Source organism: Hippichthys cyanospilos, chromosome 20, assembly GCF_059441005.1.
Source record: "Hippichthys cyanospilos isolate Australia breed blue-spotted pipefish chromosome 20, RoL_Hcya_1.0, whole genome shotgun sequence".
NCBI classification, from domain to species: Eukaryota; Metazoa; Chordata; class Actinopteri; order Syngnathiformes; family Syngnathidae; genus Hippichthys; species Hippichthys cyanospilos.
In genome coordinates this window covers 14,571,943-14,598,310 of record NC_142388.1, presented here as the reverse complement: position 1 = coordinate 14,598,310, position 26,368 = coordinate 14,571,943, and the positions used below count along the sequence as shown (strand labels likewise).

General features: G+C 38.9%; 1 protein-coding gene across 3 annotated transcripts in view; it reads right to left on the bottom strand.

Annotated features, from left to right (window-relative positions):
* Positions 1 to 563: 563 nt before the first annotated feature.
* The window catches only part of map3k7 (mitogen-activated protein kinase kinase kinase 7), a 50,856-nt gene continuing 25,051 nt past the window's right edge, over positions 564 to 26,368 (bottom strand). For all 3 annotated transcript variants that reach the window (XM_088403655.1, XM_088403653.1, XM_088403654.1), the window contains exons 10-18: positions 25,901 to 25,982; positions 23,590 to 23,708; positions 23,352 to 23,496; positions 22,956 to 23,036; positions 11,537 to 11,604; positions 10,762 to 10,861; positions 10,471 to 10,532; positions 10,232 to 10,347; positions 564 to 3,889 (exon numbers count right to left, since the gene is read on the bottom strand). In XM_088403655.1, coding sequence (XP_088259781.1) covers positions 3,709 to 3,889; positions 10,232 to 10,347; positions 10,471 to 10,532; positions 10,762 to 10,861; positions 11,537 to 11,604; positions 22,956 to 23,036; positions 23,352 to 23,496; positions 23,590 to 23,708; positions 25,901 to 25,982 — 954 coding nt within the window. In that variant the 3' untranslated portion in view covers positions 564 to 3,708. The remainder of the gene's footprint in view (positions 3,890 to 10,231; positions 10,348 to 10,470; positions 10,533 to 10,761; positions 10,862 to 11,536; positions 11,605 to 22,955; positions 23,037 to 23,351; positions 23,497 to 23,589; positions 23,709 to 25,900; positions 25,983 to 26,368) is intronic.

Below are 26,368 nucleotides of genomic sequence, written 5' to 3'. Positions count from 1 at the left end.
TTTTCAAATTATACCTCACATACAATAAATTATTGAATTCAATTCAGTCAATCTAACTATCTGCGATTTAAAAGTAAATGTATTTAGTATGGTGGTTCTAACTACATGCAAACTAGATTATGCAAACTGAGAATTGTCCATCCATCCATTTTCTATAGCCGGTTATCCTCACACGGGTCGCAGGCTTGCTGGTGCCTATCCCAGCTGATTTAGGGCAGTAGGCAGGGGACAACCTGAACTGGTCACCAGCCAATTACAGGACACAAAGACACCAACAACCATTCACACACCCAATCACACCTAATTTTAGACAATTTAGAATGTCCAATTTACCTGGCATGTATGTTTTTGGAATGTGGGAGGAAGTTGGCAGTGCTCTGAAAGACCATGCAAACTCCACACAGGAAGGCTGGGGAGAGGTGGATTTGAACTTGGGCCTCTGAACTATAAGGCAGACGTGCTAACCACTGCTCCACTTAGCTGCCACTGAGGAATGTGTGCACCTAGAAATTAAACACATTCACAATTTTTTGTCACGTCCATTTAAATTGTATAACACATGATGAATCATTATTCTATTTATTACAAAAGAACATAAAGAAGACATTTGCAGTTCCTGTAGTGTCATGGCGCCAGATCTGAAGATGTATTTCATTGGGCGTTATCACTGGTCACATGTCCCTGTAAATTTGTACATTCCACAATGTGGGTTCTCATTGCCCCACCTTGTGATAAACCAGACACCCCTGGTCCTACGTGTTTTGTGAAATGTCTGTAAACTGTTGGGGGAAAAAAAGAAAAACGACGACACAAAAAACATTGAACATAATGTGCATTCATCTTTTTTTTTTTTCAAATGACTTACCAAGTCTTGAGAATTATGATGACTGAATTATACTTGACATGAAACTGAATGTGCAAACATACTTTTAAGGGGTGTCCATGTGTAGACTTTACAGACAACATTTGAGGACAATTCCATTATTCTTTAGGAAAGCATCCAACACTCATACGGCTGAGTTTAAACCGCAGGCACATATGACTCCAATCAGATTTGTCCACAAACACGGTTTTTAGGACTGACTGCCCACACTTTTTATTAAATGTCCAAATCCAATCTGGCCCTGCTCAGACTGGACGATATTACTATCTGACAACTCGCTGTAACAATAATGTCAGAACTGAGGGGTCATGTTTGGTATCATAATTGCAACAGAGGCAACAATAACTCGTACTCCCAACTACTCTGAGAGTGGGTGCATTCAGAGAGCTGCAGTAAGGTCAGCTCCTATTATTTTCACAGTCGGCAATTTCTGCTTGAACTGCTTCAATCGGTACTGCTTGACGCACGAGCACGTCATTTCCCTGGTCGGAGCTGCTTAAGCAGTACCAGTGTTGTACTAACGTGGTAAAAAGTGACCCCTGCCCCTGCAACATGAGTTTTCTGATTCTGATGCATCAAATAAATGGTCAAATGTTACCACATACTGCCACGTATTGCCATCTCCGGTTCAGGATGAGGTGCTACACTAAGTGGAGGAGTTCAAGTATTTTGGGGTCTTGTTCACAAGTGAGGGTAGAATGGAACGGCAGATCGGTGTGGCGTCTGCTGTTATGCGGACGCTGTGCCGGTCTGTCGTGGTGAGGAAAGAGTTCAGTCAAAAGGCGATGCATTCGATTTACCATTTGATCTACGTTCCTGCTCTCCCCTATGGTCACAAGCTGTGGGTAGTGACCGAAAGAATGAGATTCCGGATACAAGCAGCCAAAATGAGTTTTGTCCGCAGGGTGTCTGGGGTGTCCCTTAGGTGAGAAGTTCAGTCATCCGGGAGGGACTGTGTTGAGTGTCAAGCTGCTGCTACTCCGTGTTGAGAGGAGCCAGTTGAGGTGGTTTGGTCATCTGGTTTGGATGCCTTCAGATGCCCACGAGGGGAGGCCCGGGAGACGACCCAGGACACACTGGAGGGACTATGTCTCTCGCCTGGCCTGGTAACACCTGGGGATCCTCCCAGAGGAGCTAGATGAAATTCTGGGGAGAGGGAAGTCTGGGCTTCCCTGCTCAAGCTTCTGCCCCGTGACCCAACCCCCGGAATACAGCGGTAAAAGATGGATGGATGGTTTCCATGTACCCCCTGCAATGTGCTCACGTAGTTGATTGCTGCATTAAATGCATTTCTATTGATGTTTGAGATGTTGTCTTGATTGAGTATTCACTGAACCCATCATAAAAAAGCTGCCAAGCAAGGGTACAGTAGGATTGTTGCGTTCTCTTTTTGCACAAACTAAAAATAAAACAAACAAACAAACAAAAAAAACACAAACTTGTGTTCTCCATGTCTTTACAAGAAATCAAGTCACACAGCTTTAACTCAATACATGCACACACTGTTCAGGAGGGGATACAGTTCTTTTTCAGAGGTGACTACATTGCCTCAACAGTCTTGCATGTATACAGAAGAGTGATGTCACTGACAGTCAAAACTGAACTTTGTTTTAGTAATGCATCTATACCGTCTCAATCTGTTCCTGTTCAGACTGTTCAGACTACAAAAGTGTAGTTTGTGCATGGCCTGCAGGATTTTGACTAGCAGCCTGAGTAAGGTCTTACTTCCAAACCACAAACTGTTTTATCCAATGTCCATTATTTTGTCTTTTTCTCATCCAATATTTGTCACATGAAACAAGTCAAGCACTTAAAATGCAGGCACCTTATAAGGCAACATGTGAATTAAAAATTTCATGATGCTCTAAAAGCCTCATAAATGAGAACTCCTACACCCAATAAAATGTCATAAACCATACATGGCTATGAAAAATAAAGATTTAAAAAAAAATTGAAATCCTAACACTTAGGTCAAAAACCAAAGACTTTTAAAGGTGGAATCCACAACTTCTCTTATCTGCTCTAAAAGCTTATTGTGTGTTATTTTTGCACCCAGGTGCACTTGAAGATTCCTTTCTATAACAAACATTAAGGATGACTAAGAAACAATTATCTTGGAACTGAATACTGAATGTCAAGTCCTTGAATGAATGAATCAGGGTCTCTGCTAGAGACAAAGCTGAATGGAAATTGGGAGGTTGAATATAAATAAGTGGATATACGTAAGGATGTAGAAAGTATGTACAACAGGGATTCCATACACATTTCGGAGAACAGGTCGGAGAACAGGTTTCAATTATCTTCTGCGTTCCATGAATTCCACATTCACTCATGTCGCTGAAGAGCAGCCTTTCCCTTTTCCACATTCTCAAAGATGATTTTGCAGTCAGCTCCGAAGAGGGTACCAGAGAATGCTAAGGAATGGAGACATATTAACTGGTCTTCCGAGAGGCCCTGAGAGCAACATGTAAATTAACACAAAGTGTTCTTGCCGACCTACTGTCACACAAAGCGGCAACTGAAGCGAAAGTCCATACTGAATCCCAGTAGTCTCTGGGATGCAGTGACTGTTTGGTCTGCAGTCACAGATTACACTGTGAGTATGTGCAAATATATGTACAAAACACACCATCCTGCTGGACAGAGGCAGACACAACAGTGTGACATGCAGGGTACACAAGCACTGGACTGGTGTGTGTGTGTGTGTGTGTGTGTGTGTGTGTGTGTGTGTGTGTGTGTGTGTGATATATGCATTTGTGCGCACAGCACTTTGTGTCTATGCAGGATGTCAGGACTATATGTGACATCTGTGATCAGGAATTTTATTACAAAGTTCCCTGTCTCTTCTGTTGCTGGACCCGGATCAGCTCCAGTTGTTTTTTGCACTTATGGTAATATGTGGACAGACTTTTGTTCTCTTCCAGTAGCTTTTTGTGTTCCTGCACCAGACGAGACGTGTTCTGCTGGTCCTTCTCATCTTGGTCCAGTTCAGCAATAAGTTCCTTTCTTCACAGATAGGGAGAAAAATATAATAAATACAGTGGTTTACAACGTCCCTGCCTTACTTTTTTTTTCATCTTGCAACGTGGGCTGCATTTTTTTTTTTTTGGTCCCCTCTTTACGCATTTTTTTTCACCTTACGACACCTCAAACATGGCGGTCAGAGTGCGCGCGCGTCTGCTAGGAGCAGCGTGCTCATGCATCACTACACGCGCCACTGCCTATGTTCACTACCATGCTGGTCTGCTAATGGTCGGTATCACGACTCTCTAAGATACTGGTCTACTATTGGTCGGTGTCACGGGGGTCACGAAAATGCTGGTCTGCTATTGGTCAGCAGATGGGGTCACAAAGATGGCTGCCTAAAGACTTGATCTCGTTCGAAAGTCCTCTCATTATGGTATTTATTGCGCATTGTAGTGCTTAATTCAAAGTTTAATTGGTTAGCAATTGGTCCCAATATTGCTACTGATGTTAAAGAAAGAAGTAAAAAGATGATTTATACGAACACAAAGCTGGAGATTATCAAGAAATACAAAGAAAGCTAAGCTAGCGTAGCGGCCATAACAAGCTTGTCACTACACTTAAAGGTAAATATTTTTTTATATATTTTTTATTTATGATGTTATTTAATTGTATACATTTAGATTCTACAAAAGTAGCACTTACTATGGTATTTTGATCCAAATTTTTAATATGTATATACAATTTTGATGTTTTTAGCTGGAGTTCTACAGGCATCTACAGGCAACAAACATAGGTTTGGATATTGCGCCCTACGGCAAATTTGCATTATGATCCCAACTGTGGAACGGATAAATCTCGTAAACGGGGGCCCCACTGTACTCCTAATATTCAACTTTCTAGTAGCAAAGCAGGTAAATTGATTTTTTTTCACATTAAAATTAAATTTTCAAAGTGTTTACATCGTTTCACGTATTTACTTTACGTTTCCTATTAATTTTGGATGCTTGCAAGGTTTAGTTGTGTTCTTTTTTTTTAGCTGCATAAACATAATTCCAGTCATGCATTGTAGGCCCCAGAATCGGTCAAAAGAAAGTAAAAACTGGTACCGCGTGTCAATAGGAATAGGAAGCCGAATATTATTAATTAAAAAAGAAAATAAGGTTCTACACTGCGAAAAGGAAAGCATAATCTAAGAATACTGAAATTTACTGTCACAGCCAATAGTCAGCTTTGATCAAAAAGGCTGTATCATGAAAATCCCACTTGTTGGGGCTTTTAACTGTGTTACAATATTAATTTCTCATTCTAAACACAGCACAAAGTGTCATTTTCCTTAATTGATTTCTAAGAATTCCTTGCTTATTTTTCACTCTCAATACCACCCGAGCATACAGTATTACAATGGCCTGCAAGCAGAAATATGACGATGACAGGCCCCCACACCGCCCCTGTACCGCTCATGCAAGAGTAAACACACACCCATCTTATTCTAGGAAGAGACGTTCATGTTTTGGACTTTTGGTTTCATTCTAGAGTTGGGGAAGAATGACTTTGCCCCGTCGGCTAAGTAAACAGCAATATTTAATTTTAGTGCTGGCCAATAATAATGATATATCGATATATAGAGATATGAAATAACGCAATACACATATTGCAATATGATGTTCATTTTCCAATATATTGCCTATTGGTTTTGAAATGCCTTATTTACGTCATATTTTATTCTTTTAAATCAGTCTGCTTTGGAGTGGCATTCATATCATGATTTTCGTCATGTTATTGAATCGTGTTTTACATGTAAATCACCCCATTAAATGTTACAGTAAATGAACGTTTGAGTGAGGCAAAGTTGCAAAGTAAACAACAGAAAAAGAACATTTTATGATGCGAAGATAGCATTTCTGCTGTTGTAGTTATATCTTTGGACTTCCGCACAGTGTTTAAGTCATCCGTAGTAAGCTCCTGTATGTGTATCCCAACAAGTGCAATAATATTTGAGCAGCCGTATTACCAAGCAGTAGAATCTCATCCATACATCCATCCATCCATTTTCTATAGCCGCTTATCCCCACAGGGGTCGCAGGCTTGCTGGCGCCTATCTCAGCTGGTTTCGGACAGTAAGCGGGGGACACCCTGAACTGCTTGCCAGCCAATCGCAAGGCACACAGAGACTTACGACCAATCACGCGCCCAATCACACCTAAGGACAATTTGGTATGTCCAATTCACCTGCCACCATGCCATGCATGTTTTTGGGGAGTGGGGGGAAGCCGGAGTGCCCGTAGAGAACCCACACGGGCTCGGGGAGAACATGCAAACGCTACACAGGAAGGCCGGAGCCAGGTGGATTTGAACCGGGACCTTTGAACTATGAGGTGGACGTGCTATTCACTGTGCCACCGAGCCGCCCTCAGTAGAATCTCATGTTGCATTTAAATTAATTGGGAATTTTGAGATTGTTTTGTTTTGTTTTATTTTGTTTTGTTTCTTTTAAAAGCTCAGTAATTTTCATAATTTGAAGGAAAAAAAAACTGTACATGAGCGACCGTATCTCGAGTAATATGAAGGAAGAAAAAACTGTACATGAGTGACCGTATCTCGAGGTTTCACTGTATTTAATAAATTATGACAATAGATTTCTCCTTAGTTTTTGTTGGGGGTTTTTCACCAGTGTGAGTGATGTCACAGATCTGTTTGTTTATGCATGAAGAGAGCTGTCACTAGTTCAATGTTGAAAGTGTGCTCATAGATTTCAATGATGTGTGGCTTCTGAAAAAGAATGAAGAGAATTTGTTATTCTAATCATTGCCTTTTGTTTTATTCAGTTATTGTTAATATATATGCCATAGATTTATTTATTATTATTTTTTTTTTACTTTTTTTTACTTTTTTAATCATAACTTAATATTTCATTTTAAATGATGGATTACAAAGAAATGGTCTGGACGATATGATTGATACCCTTATAGAGTTTAAAAAAAACATGAATTTCAAGTGGGTCATTCACCTTGAACTCACCTGTGGTGAGTTCACAGGTGACAGCAATCTGGTAATCAGTCATCCAAGCAGTTTAAATGAAGCACAGCCCTCATTCTGCTGTTGTGTGTCGCAGCTTGACATACTGAGCATGGACCAAAGAAAAAATAGCAGAGAGTTGTCTGTGGAGGTCAGAGAGAAGATTGTAGTAAAGCATAGACAATCTCAAGGCTCCAAGTCTCCAAAGAGCTAGAAGTTCCTTTGCAAAATGTTACAATAAGTTTAAGGGTCATGGTATATGGTATAGCCAAGCTCCCCAGAAAAGGCTGCAAAAGAAGTATGAACCAAAGATTGCAGCGAAAGGTGTTCAAATGGTGAGAGAAGAACCTCGGACAAGTGCAAAACAGACTTAAGATGATCTTCACACATAAGGTAAATTATTTCAACGCACACCAACGTTGCCAATATGATAGAGGGTTCAATGGTTGGAAACCCCAGAAGGAAGCCTCTACTGAAAGACCAGACACAAGAAAGCCCGGCTAGAGTTTGCAAAAACATGTCTGAACAAGCCCAAATCCTCCTGGGAAAATGTCCTGTGGACAGATGAAACCAAATTGGAGCTTTTTGGTGAATCACATAGCGTTTGTGTTTCCATGAAAAGAAATGAAGCCTTCAAGCAAAAATGAACACTTCCTACAGTCAAACATGGAGGGGGCTCACTAATGTTTTGAGGTTGTTTTGTAGCCCCTGGTATTGGGTCCTTGAATGTGTGTGTGGCATTATGAAATCTGGCCATTATCAAGGTATTTTGGAAACAAATGTTTCACCAAGTGTCATGAAGCTGGGTCTTGATCGAACATCATGGGTGTTCCTGCAAGTCAATGACCCAAAGCACACATCAAGAAGCACCCAGGAATGGTTCAACAGAAAGGCTGGGCTGTTCTAAAGTGGCCAGCAATGAGTCCAGATCTCAATCCCATTGAACACCTGTGGAGGGATATGAAAAAGGCACCCTTCTAATATGGGTCAACTGGAGCAGTTTCAGAAGAAGAGTGAGCCAAACTGCCCAGAGAGAGAGAGAGAGGCGTTTCATTGAAACCAATAGGAAACATTTGACATCAATCATTTTTGGCCAAATGCTATGCTACCAAATATTGAATTCAGGTATCAATAATTTTGTCACAGCAATTCTTTTGGAAACTATTATTTAAAATGAAGTACAGTGATCCCTCCAACTTTGTGGTCTCAGATATTGCGGTTTCAGTACTTCGGGTTCTTTCCAGGAAGAATAAAAATATATTTCAAAATAAAAAATCTTTTAAAAAATGTGCAAAAATGTACAAAAATTGAAAATAGCAAAAAAGTACATTATACAGTACTGTATTAATCAAATAACGAAGTAATATTATTTACTAACTATGGTAAAAATTCTTCAAGCGTTTGAGTCTGTGACGTTTTTTTTAAATCTTATTTTGAAATGCATGCTTTTAATTTGTCCGGTTGTGTTGCATTTCTGTTTCCTGTTTTACGTTCTCTGTGCGTCATTCGGCTCATTACGGTGACGTAGACAATGACAACGTAAGCTCATATTTATAGTTTATTATCATTTATGTTGATAACCCACGCTACTGCCTATCTTAAGTAAGCGACGAGTGTTTATTCTGTTTATGTGTTCGTTTGTGTAGAGGTTGCACTTTATAGTTAGTAATTGTTAGTTGTTGCTAACCCGCTAATGTCGGCTAAAAATACAGTAAATTCATAGATTAAGTGTTTATATGTTTAGTTGACTGACTTTAAGATTGTTGTTGATTTATTATTCAACAGATACTACATGATACACCATACATGAGCCAAAATAAATGTGAAGTTCAACGCGATGACTTGCGTACTCTTTCACCGGAGTCTTGGTGCAGATAACCAGTCCTGAGAACAAATTCACAACAAACTAAGTAATATTAGTTATTTAATGATTATACAATAATGTTAATAATGTTAATAAGGATAATGTAATGTTAAATAATAGGAGAACGGAAATAAAATACGCAAAAAATACAAAAAAAAAAAAGATTGTTTATGGTTACTGCGGCTATATTGGGGCGTACATAAAAATCTAGGAACTGATACCCTACTTCGCGGGTTTCAGACTTCACGGGGGGTTGACAGCCCCCATTAACCGCGAAGTAGGGGGATCACTGTATGAAGTTCTGATTAAAAAACAATTTCTGTATAATAGACGGCGGCGTGGCTCGTGGTAGAGTGGTCGTCTCTCAGGTAAAAGACTGTGTATTCGATCCCCCAACCTTCAAGACCATGTCTAAGTGTCCTTGAGCTATACACTGAACCCCCAATTGCTCCTGATGCTGCATCATCAGTAGGTAAATGACTAGTTAGTTTAAAGCGCTTTGAGTACCCAAGGTAAAAAAAGCGCTATAAGAGAAAGCCATTTACCATTTCATTATTACTTTAATCAAGAATTTGATACACCAAATATTTTTGTCGATTTCAACTTAATTGACATACATTTGGAGTTGTTGGGTATTTATGTGCAAGAGTACCAATATTTTTGGTCGTGACTGTATTTGGTAATATTCAGTTATACAGTATATATATACAGCGCCTCCAAGTGGAGACAAAAATACATCTCTTCTTGTTTTTACATACTGCTCTGAGCCTGTTGAACAAATATAAAATTTGTCACAAAAGCCTCAAGACGTTGAACACACCTTTTGGCGAATATTGATATTATACCTATACATAACCGCAAATCCTTCAACTTCACTTTTTGAAACCGTTGGTTTTTTTGACCCCTCTAGATGGCACTCTCTGTCCAACATACTGCTGAAAACACATTAATTTACTATTTTTTAAACCTCTTTAGCAATGGCAATGTAAACATTACTGTGCCAAAAAAAAAATCTAAACAGTGATTTTAGTGCACAGTGACTTGCTCATTTCTATGTGACACGGTATATATTTTTAATTAAATGCAAATAACATATCTTTGTTGTTCTGGAGCTGGAACAAATGGAAACCCCTTCTCGAGTGAAACAATAATCTTCCACTGTGCAAGAGGACGCCTGCAACTCTAGTGAGTATAAATGGAATAGAAAATGAATGAATGGCAAGCTACAAAGACACCTCTATCCATTTTCTGAACCGCTGATCTGATGTCCTACATGACCTAGCTTAAACTGTTATCTGCACTCATCTCACATAGTATTAGAATGAAATTAAGCTAAATTTGGTAAAGCATAGTCACATTTCTCTGACTTTTATTTGAAATACTTGAAAGACTTTATATATTGACTTGCATTTTTAAAAGGTTACGAAAAAATGTTTTTGTAAGCTTTCATTAATTACACGGGAGTCTATTGAATCTTTTTGAAAAACATGTATTTTACTTACTTCCTCTGGATTAGCAGGGCGATCTCTGTTTGCACTTTCAGATATTCTTGCGCCATTTTACAATGATGCTCAAAAACGGTCATGGACTCTTTTGAGTTGGGGAAAGGAGCGAGGGGCTGGAAAAAAAAAATGTATCTTGTAGTTACTACTTATGTTCTCAATATGTATTGTGTACAAATTTGAAAAAAAAAAAGATTATAATGTCACAATTAATAATTATAATAATATTAAATCAGTACCTGCAGCTGGTGATCAAGGGTGAGGTAAGCCATTGGAATTGAATTGTCTGAGCCATTGGTGTCTACAAAAGAAATTCTAAGTTGATATCAATGCACTTCTACTGAATCTATAGAAATCTCTAAAGCAGGAGTGCCAAAAACTGAGGCCGAAGCCCAGTATCCTGCAGAAATAGCTAAAACTTGAGGATTAGAGGTTCTTGATGACATGCCAGCGCAAAAGGAATCTGCATGCTGTGCCACTACTGTTAAATAACTACTATATAACACGTATACCATTGGAATACAAATTACCTGTCAGATCATCAGGGGAGAAGTAACCTTTGCTGCTTGCCTTGTCAGGTGGAATCATCCTTATACTCGGACTGGAAGATCGACTACTATTCCGACTTCCCTGCAAGGTGACATAAATTATGTGTAATTTCATAACATTTCAATTTTTGGCGAAAGTCAGTTTTCTCAGGGGTTATCTGGTCCCCATTAACCGCGCAAAAAAAAAAACCAAAACATACATACATACATACACACATACATAAAAGTAAGAGCAATAGCATATCAGCGTTTCCGTGTCATGAGTGAGCAGATGATTTCGTTGAAGTAGTAAAACGATATATATATATATATATATATATATATATATATATATATATATATATATATATATATATATATATATATATATATATATATATATCAAATTAACAACTGGAATGAAGTGATTATTTGATTAAGTGATTGATTAAGTGATTATTTGCAAAAAAAACTACGTTTATCAGTGTAAACAATAAATATCTCGTCTTTATGTTGCATCCAATTGAATATACTGCATATTGTAGAATTTCTGCCAATATTTTTTTTCCGTTTTTAATAACGTTTTACACAATGTCCCAACTTCAATGAAATTTGGGTTGTACATATTGCACACAAATGCATTAATTTAGCTTACACAATTATTGGGAGATGTTTTGGATATCGGTTTTATCGAAGGGAAAACCTTTGTAGGAGAAAAACACCAAAACTTACAGTATACACATGCATTGTTTTAAAGCTCCATCATTTTTTGACCTACCTGGGTGGACTCTGTGCCAATGCCAGGCAAATCCTGTACAGAGCGTCGCCTCTGAGGCTCACATGTGGCTGTGAACAGAGTAGGAAAAATAAAGACAAACAAACTCAGGTAAGAATAAGTAGTGTGTTGATGGTCGATTCTTACTTTTACTTGACAAAGAAACTTAATCAACTGTATGGTTAAAAGGGATGTCAAGACAAAAGTGTTTGTTACAGTACTAGGTTGTTTTCACCATAATTACCCTAAAAATGTTGCTCTGATTAGTGTTGTGTTCATGGAGTTTGAATTAATGAGCAAAATACATGTTTCTATCGCTTAGGATGGGGCCATTTTATCATTGTTGACTAAAAACAACTTCATTGTGCCAAAGAGTTCAGCTCAGGTTTGACCCTGCAAGCAATCTATTATTTGGCAACTAGGAGTAGAAATGGAAATCAAAAAACAGTTTTTGTTGAAAACTCCATCCATCCATTGCTTTATGAAGAAATGAGTTGTGGGGGCAGTGGGTTCAGCAGGGAAGCCCAGACCTCACTCCCTCTAACATAATCCTTCTCAAACAGTAGGGCGGGCCCCACTGTGATGCCCCCAGGGTCAATGTCCTCAGAGAAAAGGTTTGATTCGTGCCATGTGAACTGTAATTGCAATAAAATAAACTTGTTTTTTGTTTTGTTTTTTTCCAGGCACTTTTTGTGTACAGTGAACAATCATTTATCGCGGTAGATACGTTCCAGCACCAGCCGCGATAGCTGAAAATCCCAGAAATAGCGCCCCCACTTTTCACATTAAAAAAACTAATAATAATCATAATTTTTAACTTGAAAAGTCTTCATCCTATACATATTATTTAAGACAAATATTACTACAGTACACATTAAATCTTAAATTATTAAACCTTATACACTGTACAGTAGTGAGAGAGACTGCGTAGGCTGCGCTAAAACTCTCATTAACAAAGCAGCTCAGATCAAAGAGCGCTCGGACTCATATGGCTCAACAACGTGGCTTTTATTTTGCTTACAACTTAACAACTGAACGTGGCAACTCCAAAACAATAAACCGAACCGAATTTATTTTAATGCTCGTGACGTCATCGCCAGCCAATACAATGTAAACAAGCCCTCCGCTCAACATCATTGGACCCCGCATTGCTGTCCCATAACGTGCCCGCTCCAACCAGAGCGCACAATGGACCAGCCCCTGCTTACACGCGCACCAAAGATGACGTTCACCAGACCGTTGGAAACCTCTTCCCTAGAATTATTTTATTTTAAAATGGTATTTCAAGTGTAAACTCTCCATCGTAATCATCTTTGATCACGTTCAGATTAGAATTTAATCCAACGTAGCTACTAAGTATCTTTGAAGTATCTTTGTTTGAAGAGCTTTGGAACTACTATGGAAATAAATTGATGTTTTATTGAATCTAAGATAGACCTGTGGCATTTTTTATTTCATTTATTGTATTTGAACCTGTGCAAGCATACGAGCAAACCAGGCGGCAAGAAGTCTCAACTCGTACAATGTTGCCAAACAAATCATAACTGTTTACGTTCATTTTCAACAAGTTTGTTATTTTTATATCTTAGCAATAAGTGTTTTCGACCTGACAGTGTGATGTATATTGCATTTGTCACCATGGCAATGAACGAGCCTCAACTTGTGAAAAAGGAAAAAAATCTCACCCACTTTCACCGCTGTTCTTCTATTTGGATATACTCCGACAGCCATTCAATTTTAAAAGAAGCACATTTCTTTTTACTTTCGCTGAGTTACCGTTTACCGTAGGTTAGCATTTGTGTCTCTTAACTCTGCAGTGTTGTTAGCTAGCTAACCTGCACGGGGAGTATATGCACGGAACGTTTCTGTCAGTGTGTTTAATTGGATGAATAGTAGAAGTGAAACTTATCGTATGATTGGCTGGACACTTGTCACTCGCTGTCACAACGCAAAATGGTACAGAAAACAATATTATTGGTCTACCGGTAATTAAACAGATGAGGTCTAATATTGGATATTATTTAATATGTTTATATTGCATTTTGTTTTATGCTCAGCATACATTTCCTTGTGCGCTGAGAACATGCGAGCAGTGCGCAATTGTACATGCACGCAGCTTAGAGGGAACACTGGACTTCACTGTATTTCAGACTAACCTGTAAACTTTATAAACATTGTAAAATTTTGTTAACAATTGTTAAAATTTGATTTATATTGCTTTTTGTTCATTTTAACAATAATACAGTTTTAGGTATACTTATACAACTTTTATGAATAAATCTTATATAGAATCGAGGCAGTGAGTGTGTGTGCGTGTGTGTGTGTGTGTGTGTGTGTGTGTGTGGGGGGGGGGGGGGGGGGGTGACAGGTTTACTTCCTAGGTGGGGCTTTGCAAAAAATGATTGAGAAACACTGTTAAATCACCGGCAGCTCGGTGGTGTATACGAATAGCACGTTTGCCTCACAGTTAAGGGACCTGAGTTCGAATCCGCCCTCCCATGTGGAGTTTGCATGTGTCTAAACCTGCGACCCATGTGAGGATAAGCAGCTCTAGAAAATGGATGGATGGATGGATGAATGGTATAGCATCTTTGTCCGGCTCCACTAGGAGAATTCTTAAGCATTTCCTGGTCATCCGAAAGATACTGTCTCTCCCCATGGCCTCCTCTTAGTGCACAGGTGTCAAAGTCAAGGCCCGGGGGCCAGATCCGGCCCGCCGCCTCACTTTTTGTGGCCCGTGAAATGCTGATTTGACTTCAAGTTTCTGATTAAAATACCAAGATTGCAAGTTGTCTTTAACTTTTTAAAATTTGGGGGAAGAAAAACAAAAATGTTCTTATTCCCCAAACCTCTTGAACGTTTTTTGTCGGCTTCTGATTTCAAATCTTGGTAAATGTGTGACCAACACACTTAATATTTATTTGAATTCGCAGTCATTCCGGCCCTCCTACAGAAGCTATAGCTACAATGCGGCCCAAAATAAAAATTTGTTTGACACCACTGTCTTAGTGGGACATGCTCGGAACACCAATTCCAGGAACATCCGGGAGGCATCATGACGAGATCCATAAGCCATTTGAGCAGGCTCCTCTCATATGGGAGCAGCATTCTACTCAGAGTCCGTCCCGTATAATTAATCTACTCTATTGTGTCTCCAAGCGAGAGCCTGGACACCCTGCAAAGGAAACAAATGTCTGCTGCTTGTATCCTGGATCTTGTTCTTTCCATAAGGACCGACAGCTTGTGTCCACAACAGAGGGTAAGAACATATGTGGATCGACCGATAATAAAGAGCCTCACCTTTCGGCTAAGCTCCATTACCATAACAGACCAATAGAGAGTCCGCATCACAACATACACCTTACCGATCTGCCTGTCAATACCTTGCACCATCATTCCATTATTTGTGAAGAAGACACAAAAATACTTGATATCCGTCACTTGGGGCAAGACTTCATCCCCAACCCAGACACGGCAATCCACCTTTTTTCGACTGGGGACCATGGTCTCACATTTGGAGGTGCTGCTCTTCATCCCAAATGATTCATACTTGGCTACAAACCACTCACTCCTATTAGAGTTTGAGATCACAGTTTGAAGAATTCAACAGCACCAAATAATTCAGAACAAGAAGAGATGCACAGCTGAGACCACCAAATAGGACACACTCAAGGCTTGGTCCAACCTTCACTTGAAACTAATTTGACTTACTGCTGGCAATTTGTACAAAGCTCTGATATCAGTGTTTCAAAGACCCAACAGAAGAACTCCAGAAGAACCAACTCCTAGAGACACAGTCGAACATCTTCTCCAAGTCCAAAAATACATACAAACTGGCGAGGGAAAGTCCCTTGCACCTTCGGGAATCCCGCAGAGTGTGTAGAACTGGTTCACATTTCCATGGCCTGGACAAAAAACATATTATTTGTCCTGAATCCGAGGTTTGACTTCCTGGCGGACTGTCCTCTCAAGCACCATTGAATAGATGTTAAAGGAGTCTAATCCCTCTATAGCTGGAACCAGTGAGGGTTAAAAAAAAAAAAGCGAGATTTGAATTTTCTGCTAAATGTCCGCGGGTCTGGCTTCGATGTACGCTATGCCTCATGGTTGCCGTTAGCATACGGTTGAGCAACATGTTTTTGTCTTTTTTTTTATCAATAACTTTATTTAACTACTTTCAACATTAAACATGGTGAATCAATAAAGCACTGCCTTCCTGCAGTGAGCATCCAGTCACGTCACGTTTAACGTGAGGCTTCTAGATGGCGATCTTACGTTTCGATTGGCTCTTGCAGCAGTCTATTAAAAATATGGGCCCGTTTACATGTGTCTTTGCAGATGGCAAAGAAGGCCCCCAACTGTGGAAGAGAATGCCCAGGCGCTTCGGGAAAAGGCAGATTTCATACAGCCTGGCAATACAAGTTGGCTGAACTATAATTGGCTAAAAACTATATAAAACTACAGCACTTGAACAATCATAACCAAATGAATATAATGACACAAAAAGAATGGAATATAGAGAATAATTTATATATATAAAATATATGTATTGAGTAAAAATGAATTTAGAAATAAAATGACTTATTTATTATAATTATTGTAGTTATTATAGTTATGATAGTCAGGTTATATTAGCAGAGAAGGCCTTGCTGGCCCTGACAGTCCACCACTGGTATTGTGCTACATTTAGATTGACCAATCAAAAATATAGCAAGAGCTTACTGTATATTGTGTTAAGCAGTGGTGGTCTGTGCATTTCACACTTAGGCCTTCAGTGATGCGCAACCGTACGCATTACTGGGCTACTCAGGCTATTTTTCAGAGCATTTAAACAGCAATAAACCTGCAACAATTAAAACTTATCATTCTACATGGCAAAATTTAGAATAATAATTTAAAATTATTTGTCCACGAAGTTTTATGAAATCCACGAAGAGCAAGGAAGCTTTAACAAGATTGTTCATTAAATTACAAATGGCAATTTAATATGAATGTCACGTCTGGGCATGGTAAGTTGTGAGAAAAAGGAAGAAAGGGGACCCAAAAAAAAAATGCAGAAAACCTGAGAAAAATGTGGCTCAAAAAAGTTTTAACAAGGAAATGAGGCAGGACCAAACCAGGATCAAAACCGGACAAAATATCACCAGACAAACTAACGAGAACGCAGACAATAAAGGCATACGCAAATGGAACAGAAACATGAACAAAATCCCACACTCACAACCAAACCCAACCAAACATGTTAACGGAATATGAATGACAAAATGACAAAAACATATTAACTCACCCAAAACAGCTGTCTGAAGTTATTTCGGGGGCAACATGGCTCGGTGGTAGGGTGGTCGTCTCCCAGCCGAAAGGCCGTGGGTTCGTCCCCCCGACCATCAAGACCATATTTAAGTGTCCTTGAGCAAGACACTGAACCCCCCAAGTGCTCCTGATGCTGCATCATCAGTAGGTAAATGACTAGTTAGAATAAAGCGCTTTGAGTACCTAAGGTAGAAAAGCGCTATATAAGTGAAAGTCCATTTACCATTTCAGTACCAAATCCATTCTTCTTTTTTTCCCTCAGAAACACTTTCATGACTTGCTTGTAGAGTTTGTCTTCACGTTTCAGTTCCAATAATTGATCCTTTTGTATTGACATGGACGCCAATCCTGAAATTCGCGTTGGTCCAATTTCAGTTTTGCTCTTCTTCAGCCATTGTGGTCTGCGGGTCTGGCTTTGATGTACGCTAACGCTAATGTTAGCTGGTTGAGCAAGATGTTTTATTTCTTTATTTTTTTAAATAATTTTATTTAACTACTCCCACTGTTAAATATGATGGATCAATATAGCAACGACTTCCCGCAGTGGGCGTCCAGCTACGTCACGTTCTACGTTAAGTTTCTTGAAGGCATTTTTCGTTTGGCTATTGCAGTTGTCTAACAAAAATATGGGCCCGTACATAATATGTCATTGCACACTGCACAGAAGCCTTCAACTGTTCAAGTGAATGCCCAGCGCCTCCAGGCTAAGGCAGATATGAAGTCTGCCATGAAGTCTGCCTGGCGACACATGTTAGGTGAATTCTAATTGGCTAAACATTCTACACTAAACCTGAAGCACCTAGGAGGAGTGTTACCATATGGATATGAAACAAAAAGAACAGAATATGGAGAGTAATTTTATATATATATATATATATATATATATATATATATATATATATAGTAAAAATAAATTTGAAATGAAATTGAAATTATAGTTACTATAATTTTTATAGTTTATTATAGTTATGATCGTCGGGTGTGAACGGGTGTGCAGTTTTTAAGGCTAGAGTTAATGTAACTGGCACTAGGCTGGACTGCTACAACACACATAGTATACTTAGTCTAGGCCATTGCAATCCACACACTGTTTCAATACCTAATGCTGAATCCCCTGATGATAAGATTTCTGTTGAGATGGTGTTGATTAATGAAAGTAGCCGTGCCTCCTTAACCGATCGGATTAGTGACATAGTACCTAGACGGAATATTAATATTAATATGTGCGCTGTAGCCGTCAACAATCGAATTCCTACATTATTAACATTGCGATGGTTTTAAATACTCAAAATACAAACCAAGCCCCAGCCATCAAAATCTTGTTAGTCATACGAACATGAAGACTCAAAATAGTTCAGGAAAAATTTCCCAGTTTAAATTCGGCTTCATAAATATTAGGTCACTCCCCTCAAAAGCCATTCTTGTAAATGATCTTACTACAGATCACAATCTTAAAGTGCTTGGTCTCTGCGAAACCTGGTTAAAACCAAATGAATTTTTATCATTAAATGAGGCCTTACCCCCAAACTTTGTGGGCTCACACATTGCCTATCCTTGTAAACAAAGGGAGAGGTGTCCCCCTAATTTCAGAATCTCATTTTAAACTTAGCACGAGCACTAATCACACCTTCAAGACATTTGAGGCTCTCGTTATGCGATCAAGCTCCTCACTACCATTCTATGTGGTAGTTATTTACCGTCCTCCCGGTCCATACTCTGGATTCTTAGAATGAATTCCCTGAATGTATGGCTGATTTAATAACTCATGCAGATAATATATTAATTATGGGTGACTTCAATATTCATTGGAACTCCCTATTGGAGCCACTTACTGCAGCATTTCAAGCAATAATCGATTAATTTGGTTTTACACAAATAATAGAAGCAGCAACACACCGGAATGATAACATCTTAGATTTAGTGTTAACCCGTGGCCTAACTGCCTCAAATGTCTTTGGACTAGGGGAAGGTTCCTGCCCAATGGCTTTGCCTACTCTCAAGTCATCATTGCACTATATAGCACAATATGTTTTCTGTAATCTATATTGTTTACCTGTATTTGTCTGTAATGTGTATTTATTTGTCTGTATTTGGTGGTACATGCAGCATCTACTTCAACCTGTGGGCCTGGAAGGGGGCTCCTCCCACCTGTGGTCCCTTCTGATGGTTTCTGATTTTCCCCAAATTGGGGTTTTTGAGTTTTTCCTTCCCCTTCTGGGAGCTTTGACAGGGGATGCTGTTGTGTACCTTACACCGAAAAGATGTTTCTGTATAACTTCTTTTTTCGAAACAAGTCTCGATTTGACCTCTTTTCATCTGTGAAGCCCTTTGAGACTTCGATAATTCAGGGCTATACAAATAAAATTGGATTGATTGATAATGTCAGGTTATATTAGGCCAGCAGAGAAAGTCTTGCTGGCCCTGACAGCCCACCACTGGTGTTAAGTTTTGCTGTTCCTTTTTCTAATACCATGGCTATAAACATTCCTATTGTTTTTCAATGATGAAAAGGATTGTGTATGGTAAATGGACATTACACTTTTATACTATCCTCAAGTACTAAAATGCACTCATACTGACAACTCATTTACCAATCGCACTCACACAACAGTGGTGGTAAACTAGACATAAGTGAGGCTGCCATATTTTGCCTTCGGCCCCTCCGACCAGCCACTGGAGGCAAGGTGGGTGAAATGTCTTGCCCAAGGACACAATAACATGTCACTGAGCGGGGTCGAATTACAGCGAAGCTTGTAGCTGATCAAACATGATAACAATCAGAGTTTACACTTGAAATTCCAATTTGTTAGAAAAGAAATCTAGGTCAGATATTTACAACGCTCTGCTGCAGCGCTGTTCTCTTCTCTCCCTTCACCCCTAGCAGCATGTATGAGTTTTATAAGGGAGATGGGCACTCCACTTCCTCCTCTTGGGTTTCACTTCACGTTTACTCAACAAGTATGTGAGTTTCATGAGGGAGAGGTTAGGGTTATGGTATGGTATATGAGATACTTAGTACGCATAAATTAATTCCTACTAACCTACAAATTTATATCATCCCAATACTTGGTAAACACATGTTTTAGTATGTTTACATTTTCATCCAATTAAGTAGTAAATCTAAATCAACTTATTTCAGCTATTCAGTCAATAGAATCTTATCTCATTAAAATAATTCATATATAAACTAAACCTACCTATTTAATTGATGAAGCTAAATTAAAATGACCAGGATATTTAGTTAATTTAAAATCCTTTTTTCAGATATATTGCACATTTTAACCCTTCAAACTACAATGTAACAATATTGACCCAAGCAACTTTTACAACATCTCTTTACTCTTAACCATTTTCAAGCTACAATCTTTTGAAGTAGTGATACAAACAAATAATATTTTATTGAAAAAAAATTCTGCCACCTAAAGGGTTACTCAATTTTCCAGGTGAAACTGATTTGGATCCACTCTTTGCTATATTATTATCCATCCATCCATTTTTATTAATCACTTATCCTGACTAGGGTCACTGGCTTGCTGGTACCGATCTCAGCTGTTTCCGGGCAGTAGGTGGGGACACACCTTGTTGCCAGCCAAGCGCAGTGGTATAATTATTAAGTAAGTCCAAAATGTTTTTAAACTGTGATTTCATTATTTTGTATTAAATATTTTTGTTTAAATCTGCTGAGTTAAATCAGTTGCTTTGAATCAAAGTTGAAGTAGTTAAAATCCATTCTATTAGAAAGTAATGTCTCAATTTATGTAAGTAGACAAGTCAAACTCTTTAAAGTGTAGTGCAACCTCAAATATATGTGTAACTTGTTTTTCAAAACTGGTATTTTTGACCCATTGAAAGTAAAAACAGCAAGAGCCAGTCAAAAGACAAAGAACATTTCCCGAGTTAGAAAAATGATCATTAATATTCAACTTGATTTAATCATTTCAGATGGATGGAAGATTGGACAGGAGGCTCCAATTCTGCCATGTTATATTTTTTAACTCTTTCAGTGCCATGGACGAGAATGCTTGTCTTTAGAATAGTAAAAAAAATAAATAAAAAAATCCTGGCCAAAGACTTTTCTTTTTTATCGTTGACACCCTTGATTAGTACTTATCTAATATTAAGCCAATTGATCAATGTAGTGATAACTGACCATTGGATGCCAGTGTTGCCATACATACAACAACAAATTCTAATTAAGAAATGGAAATCAGTATTTCATATAATACTACCCATGTTTATAAAGACATAGCACACAATGCTAAATATACTGGCATTTGAGAGATTGCTGACGCTTGGCACTGTATGCTGCGTGCACACCGAACATGAAAATTCGTGTTGCGACGCTCATACACGGGACTTTCTGTCACTGTTGTACTTTTTGTCCACTTTTTTGTCACGCAAAGAGAGGAGAGGGGAGTGGAGCGAACTTGCTCTGCACTTTACGGTAGACCCGGAAAGAGGAGCATTGCTGATAGCTTTCACTTTTCTGGGATGTGGCAGGTTCAATATTTTCACCAACAACACCTTTATTCTTCTTCTTTTTTTTTTTTTACACTGCGCATCCCTCGCTTTACAGCAATCGTCTGCCAAAAAAAAAAAAAAAGGTTCAATGTTGCAATCAAGTGGCCAATACGGTGCTAAATACTGAACTGACAATGCTGCACTATTTTTAGCTTAGCACAGTCACTACAGTTCTACAGCTGTTAAAAAAGGAAGCAAACGCTGCATCTACCAGTTCTCGCTTCAGCCTTTCTACAAGCCAGGTGAGTGCTCTTGCTTGGCTCAGTTTTGTATTGAAAGCTCAGCTGGCCGTGTTGGATAGCTTCCGGTGACCGCAAAGCAGCCGCCATGATTCATTCCTGCCCCCTGCTTGAGACATTGAATGTTCCCAAAGTTGATTCGCTGTCACGACACAAAGCGCAAAAAAAGTAAAAAAAATTTAACTTGACGCGAAAGGCGAAATTTCACACCGCGTGACATCGCCCAGCCATTCGCGTCGCTCCATTCGCATCCATCGCGTCGCCCGATGCACCATCGCGCGAACTACATTGACTACAATACAAAACTCTCCACTTTTCACCTCATTTGCGTAATGCCGCATTCAGATGGAGCACAAAGAGCGTACAATTTTGTATTGTAGTCAGTGGAGTTTGCGCGACAGGCGCAATGACGCGTCGAGCGATGCGATGGAGCGACACGCAGCACGTAATTACGTTAAAAAACTTGGAACTTTTGTTCAAAAGTTGAACTTGTGTCGCGTCATCCAATCAGCTTTGGGAACGTTCAATGGCTCACACAGGATACAGGAATGAATCATGGCGGCTGCTTTGCGGTCACCGGAGCTACCCAACACGGCCAGCTGAGCTTTCAATACAAAGGAGGAGCCAAGCAAGAGCACTCACCTGGCTTGTAGAAAGGTGGAATGGAGAACTTGGGACAACTCGTATGTCCAGTGTTTGCTTCCTTTTTTAACAGCTGTTGAATCGTAGTTACTGCGCTAAACTAACAATAAGTACAGCACTGACAGCACAGTATTTAGCACGGTATCGGCCACTTGATTGCGACATTGAATTTTTTTTTTTTTTTTTTGGCAGACGAGTATTGCCGTAAAGCAAGGGACACGCAGTCTAAAAAAAAGAAGACTAAAGGTGTCGGAGAAAATATTGGCTCTGCCACATCCTGGAAAAGGGAAAGTTCTCAGCAATGCTCTCCTTTCCGGATCCACTGTGAAGTGCACAGCAAGCTCACTCCCCTCGCCTCCCCTCGTGTGACAGTTGTGTGAAAAGTGAACTTCATCTTGACCTTCGTGACACTGTTGTGTGAAAAGTGAACTTCATCTTGACCTTGCGACAAAACGACGCACTCCATCTGAACGCGGCATTAGGTGTGCACGCAGCATTAGTTATAGATCCATCCATCCAGCTAGTCATATACAGTATATAGTTTTATTACCCTTGAGTTCCCCAAATGCTAATACTTTTCAAATTATGCGGCAGTTATACCAAGGAGTATGACACACAGGAGAGGAATGAGTCATGACAGAGTAATGCAAGAGAGCATGACCAAAACCAATTCAACCCAATGAGCAGGAGGCCAAGCAGTCCAGCGATACCTGTTACGACGATCTTGGGAACATCCAGAATGGTGCCAAATGATGCTGTTTTACGATGGCCTCGTTTATACTGCGGGCGTGCTGCAAAAACATACACATGCATACAGCTGCATACACAACAAGCGTGCAGGCTATGAAAGATTTGAAGCTATTTGGACTGAAAAGACAGGCCGAGACACATGCAGACTACTTTGTGCAAGGGCATCATGCATCTCATTCATTCAAGATGCAATGAAGTGGCAACGTCTGTCAAAATTTACTGCATTTTTTCCCCCTTTATACAGATCTGCCACCTATAGGTCCTCAGAAATCATTCACTCCAGTACCATTGATCACGTCTAAATAATAATAGAGTTTAAAAAGAAGAAAAAAAACTCATACTGTCTCCTTTTTTACCTGCTGATACAAATCCCATCTTGGGGTCCAGCTCTGTAAGGTCAGCACTCATTCGTTTATTGTCAGAGGATGTCAAGCCCTGTGTTCGAACAGGCAGACTCTCAAAACTACCTCCTCTGGAAAGAGGCGTCCTCAGAGGGTCTCCCTGAAAGACCATCATTAAATTAACAGCGCCTTGTTAAACACCACATCCTTTTTTATTAATTAAATCAAAATAAAAACTGAAAAATCACTTTGCCTTTGCCTTGAAGTGAGTTGCAAACTGGGGTGTGATCTTAATAGTGTCATTGCTTCCTTGAGAGTCATTGCGCTCAATGTTTGCGTCACTTTTGTTGCTGGTGCTGTCCACAATAGAACCTGTTTCATAGGGGGAAAAATACACTATTTCAACAAATTCTCCCCACTTAAAATCTTTTATCACAACCAACATAATCAAGAAACCTACAAAGATAACATATAATGCTGCCGCCACCGTGGTACATCATGGTTGTTGATTTTGTGTGTGTGTGTGTGTGTGTGTGTGTGTGTGTGTGTGTGTGTGTGTGTGTGTATTCATGCATTCATTCAATCACACATATTTTTTTTGTGGCCAAAATGTTTCACCATGATTTCATTAAACCATGTTATATACCACACTATTTTTTGGAGAACATAGTTTTCAAAAGGCAAACATGTCTGTGGTGTGTCTTTAAGGCAACAACCTCTTTTGAGCCGGGTTTACAAGAAGCTGAGTTTTCAGATTAGAATGAATCCAAATGACCAATTGGAATGAAAATGCACCATTATAAACATCACAATCAAAATGAAAAGGTCAAAACCAAATGGAATTTCATTTGGAATCACAGGGGTGGAATATTCCTTTTGCCAATCCAAGCAAGCATTATGTATACAGTTCAACTGAAATAATCAAGTTGTGGCCGATTTGTGCATACTTTATTTCAAAGGCCAAAGGTTTCTTCATTTATACCTTATGGTAAATTTTCTTTGCTAGCAGAAACACGGCAGTCCGGATAAAAATACACAAACAACAAACAAAAATACATCAGACAATACAATACGAATAATACAATACTAATAATAAAATGCCAGTCATTAAGAGTCATAAAATCCTATGATATCTCCATGATCCAAAGGTTCAATAGAGCCCAATACTCCTTCCTCTCTTTGCCATGCTGTTGAGGCTGAAAATAGCTGCTAGTATAAAACTGTTTTTGTAGCATTTGGTCCTGATTTTAGGGACCATGAAGTGGCTGCCAGAGGGAAGGAGCTAGAATGCACTATGCAGAGGGTGCGAGCTGTCCATCATTATGGTGTGAGCTTCACGCTGCAGCTGGGCCTCAAAGAGCACAGTCATGGGGAGTTGAGCCTCCCCAATTAGAATTTCAGCCCACTTGACTACCCTTTCCTGTGCATTTTTGTCCTGACGGGTCAAGTGTGCAAACCAGGACACCAGGACAAAAGACAAAACAGACGCGAAACAAGCACGGTAAAAAAGAACAAGCATGGTCTTATCCACATCAAAACGGGCCAGTCGCCAAAAACAAACGCTGATGTCCCTTCTTACACTCAGCTTCACTACTCATTTTGACGTATAAGCATCATGGCGCCATTGTACAAGCACGTTAAAGTGGTGGTGTCTTATCAGAATGCTTCTAAAATGGAAGAACTTAAAAAAAACAAAAAAAACGTAACTTATTTTTTAATCTACATTTTGCTTAAATAAAGGTGTTGAAAAAAAATCACACCTTTTGCGCTACAGATGTAAGTTTGATACTGCAGATAACATTACCGCAGGTAACATAGCTAACATGTTATCATATGCTACTTTCACGAGGTGTTTTATGTGATCTCGCTCGACGTAGGACAGTCTATCGAGTCAAAGTGTGGGACAAGAAGGCGAACCAATTGAAATTTTCCCATAATGCAAACAAAGAAAGTTGGCTGTTTAAGGGAATTTTCGACTTGCGAAAGCGAGCAGGCAACATTGAGTTAGAACAAGAAGGGTGACAAAGACTACAGAATGAAATTTGTGTATTGAAAGCATTTGGGTCATCTCTTTTAAACAAAACCAGGTGGTCAGTGACCAAAGTGTTACACTAATAATGGCTGATTACTCATTTCCGTTACAAAAGATGTAATTCATTTTATTTATGTAATTTGGGAGATTTTAAAAAATATTTTCAAAACATTTATAAATTTACATTTTAATATATTTGAAAATTCCCTTAGTTAAGTCATAAACTTGAGCCCGTAGTAAACGAGGGTTCACTGTGTGTTACACAGACTAGGATTTTTGCAGTTTTTTTTTCTCTCGTTCTTGCAATAGTGAATGTCTGTGGATACTATGCGTTTTTGTGTTTTGCCACACTGATCATTATTGTCGTGTATATTTTATGCACTCATTTTTGCTGCTTCACTTTTGCACTTTTTTTCAATATTCTGTCAGTATTATGGTGCTCAAAGCTACAGTATATCTTGTTGTTACTTATAACAGCGTTATTTCTGACAAAAAAAATAAAAATATTGATATTTACGGTTATTCATGTTACCTGTGCTCGTCGCAGAGTTGCTCTGTCCATCATCTGAATATTGATATGGAGTTTGCAAAGGTTCTTCCGATCCTGGAAAGTACTGCAAACAAACACAATAGGCAAGAATAAGTACAGTAAACCATGAACTGTAATTTTTTTCTGACTTACAATCAAGTAGCGCAATCAAACAGGCTCAAAGTCAGTAGCTGCATATATATATATATATATATATATATATATATATATATATATATATATATATATATACATATATATATACAGTCGAACCTCTACATAGTGAACTTCAAGGGTCCGAGGAGAGAAGTTCACTATGAAGAGAGATTCACTTTATAGAGGTTTTCCTAAAATGTTCAGAATTCATTGATGAAATATGTGAATAATTTTTTAATAAATATGTAAATAATTTTATATACGTTTTTTTAAAAATAAATATGTAAATAAATGTACATTAAACAACTTAAGTTG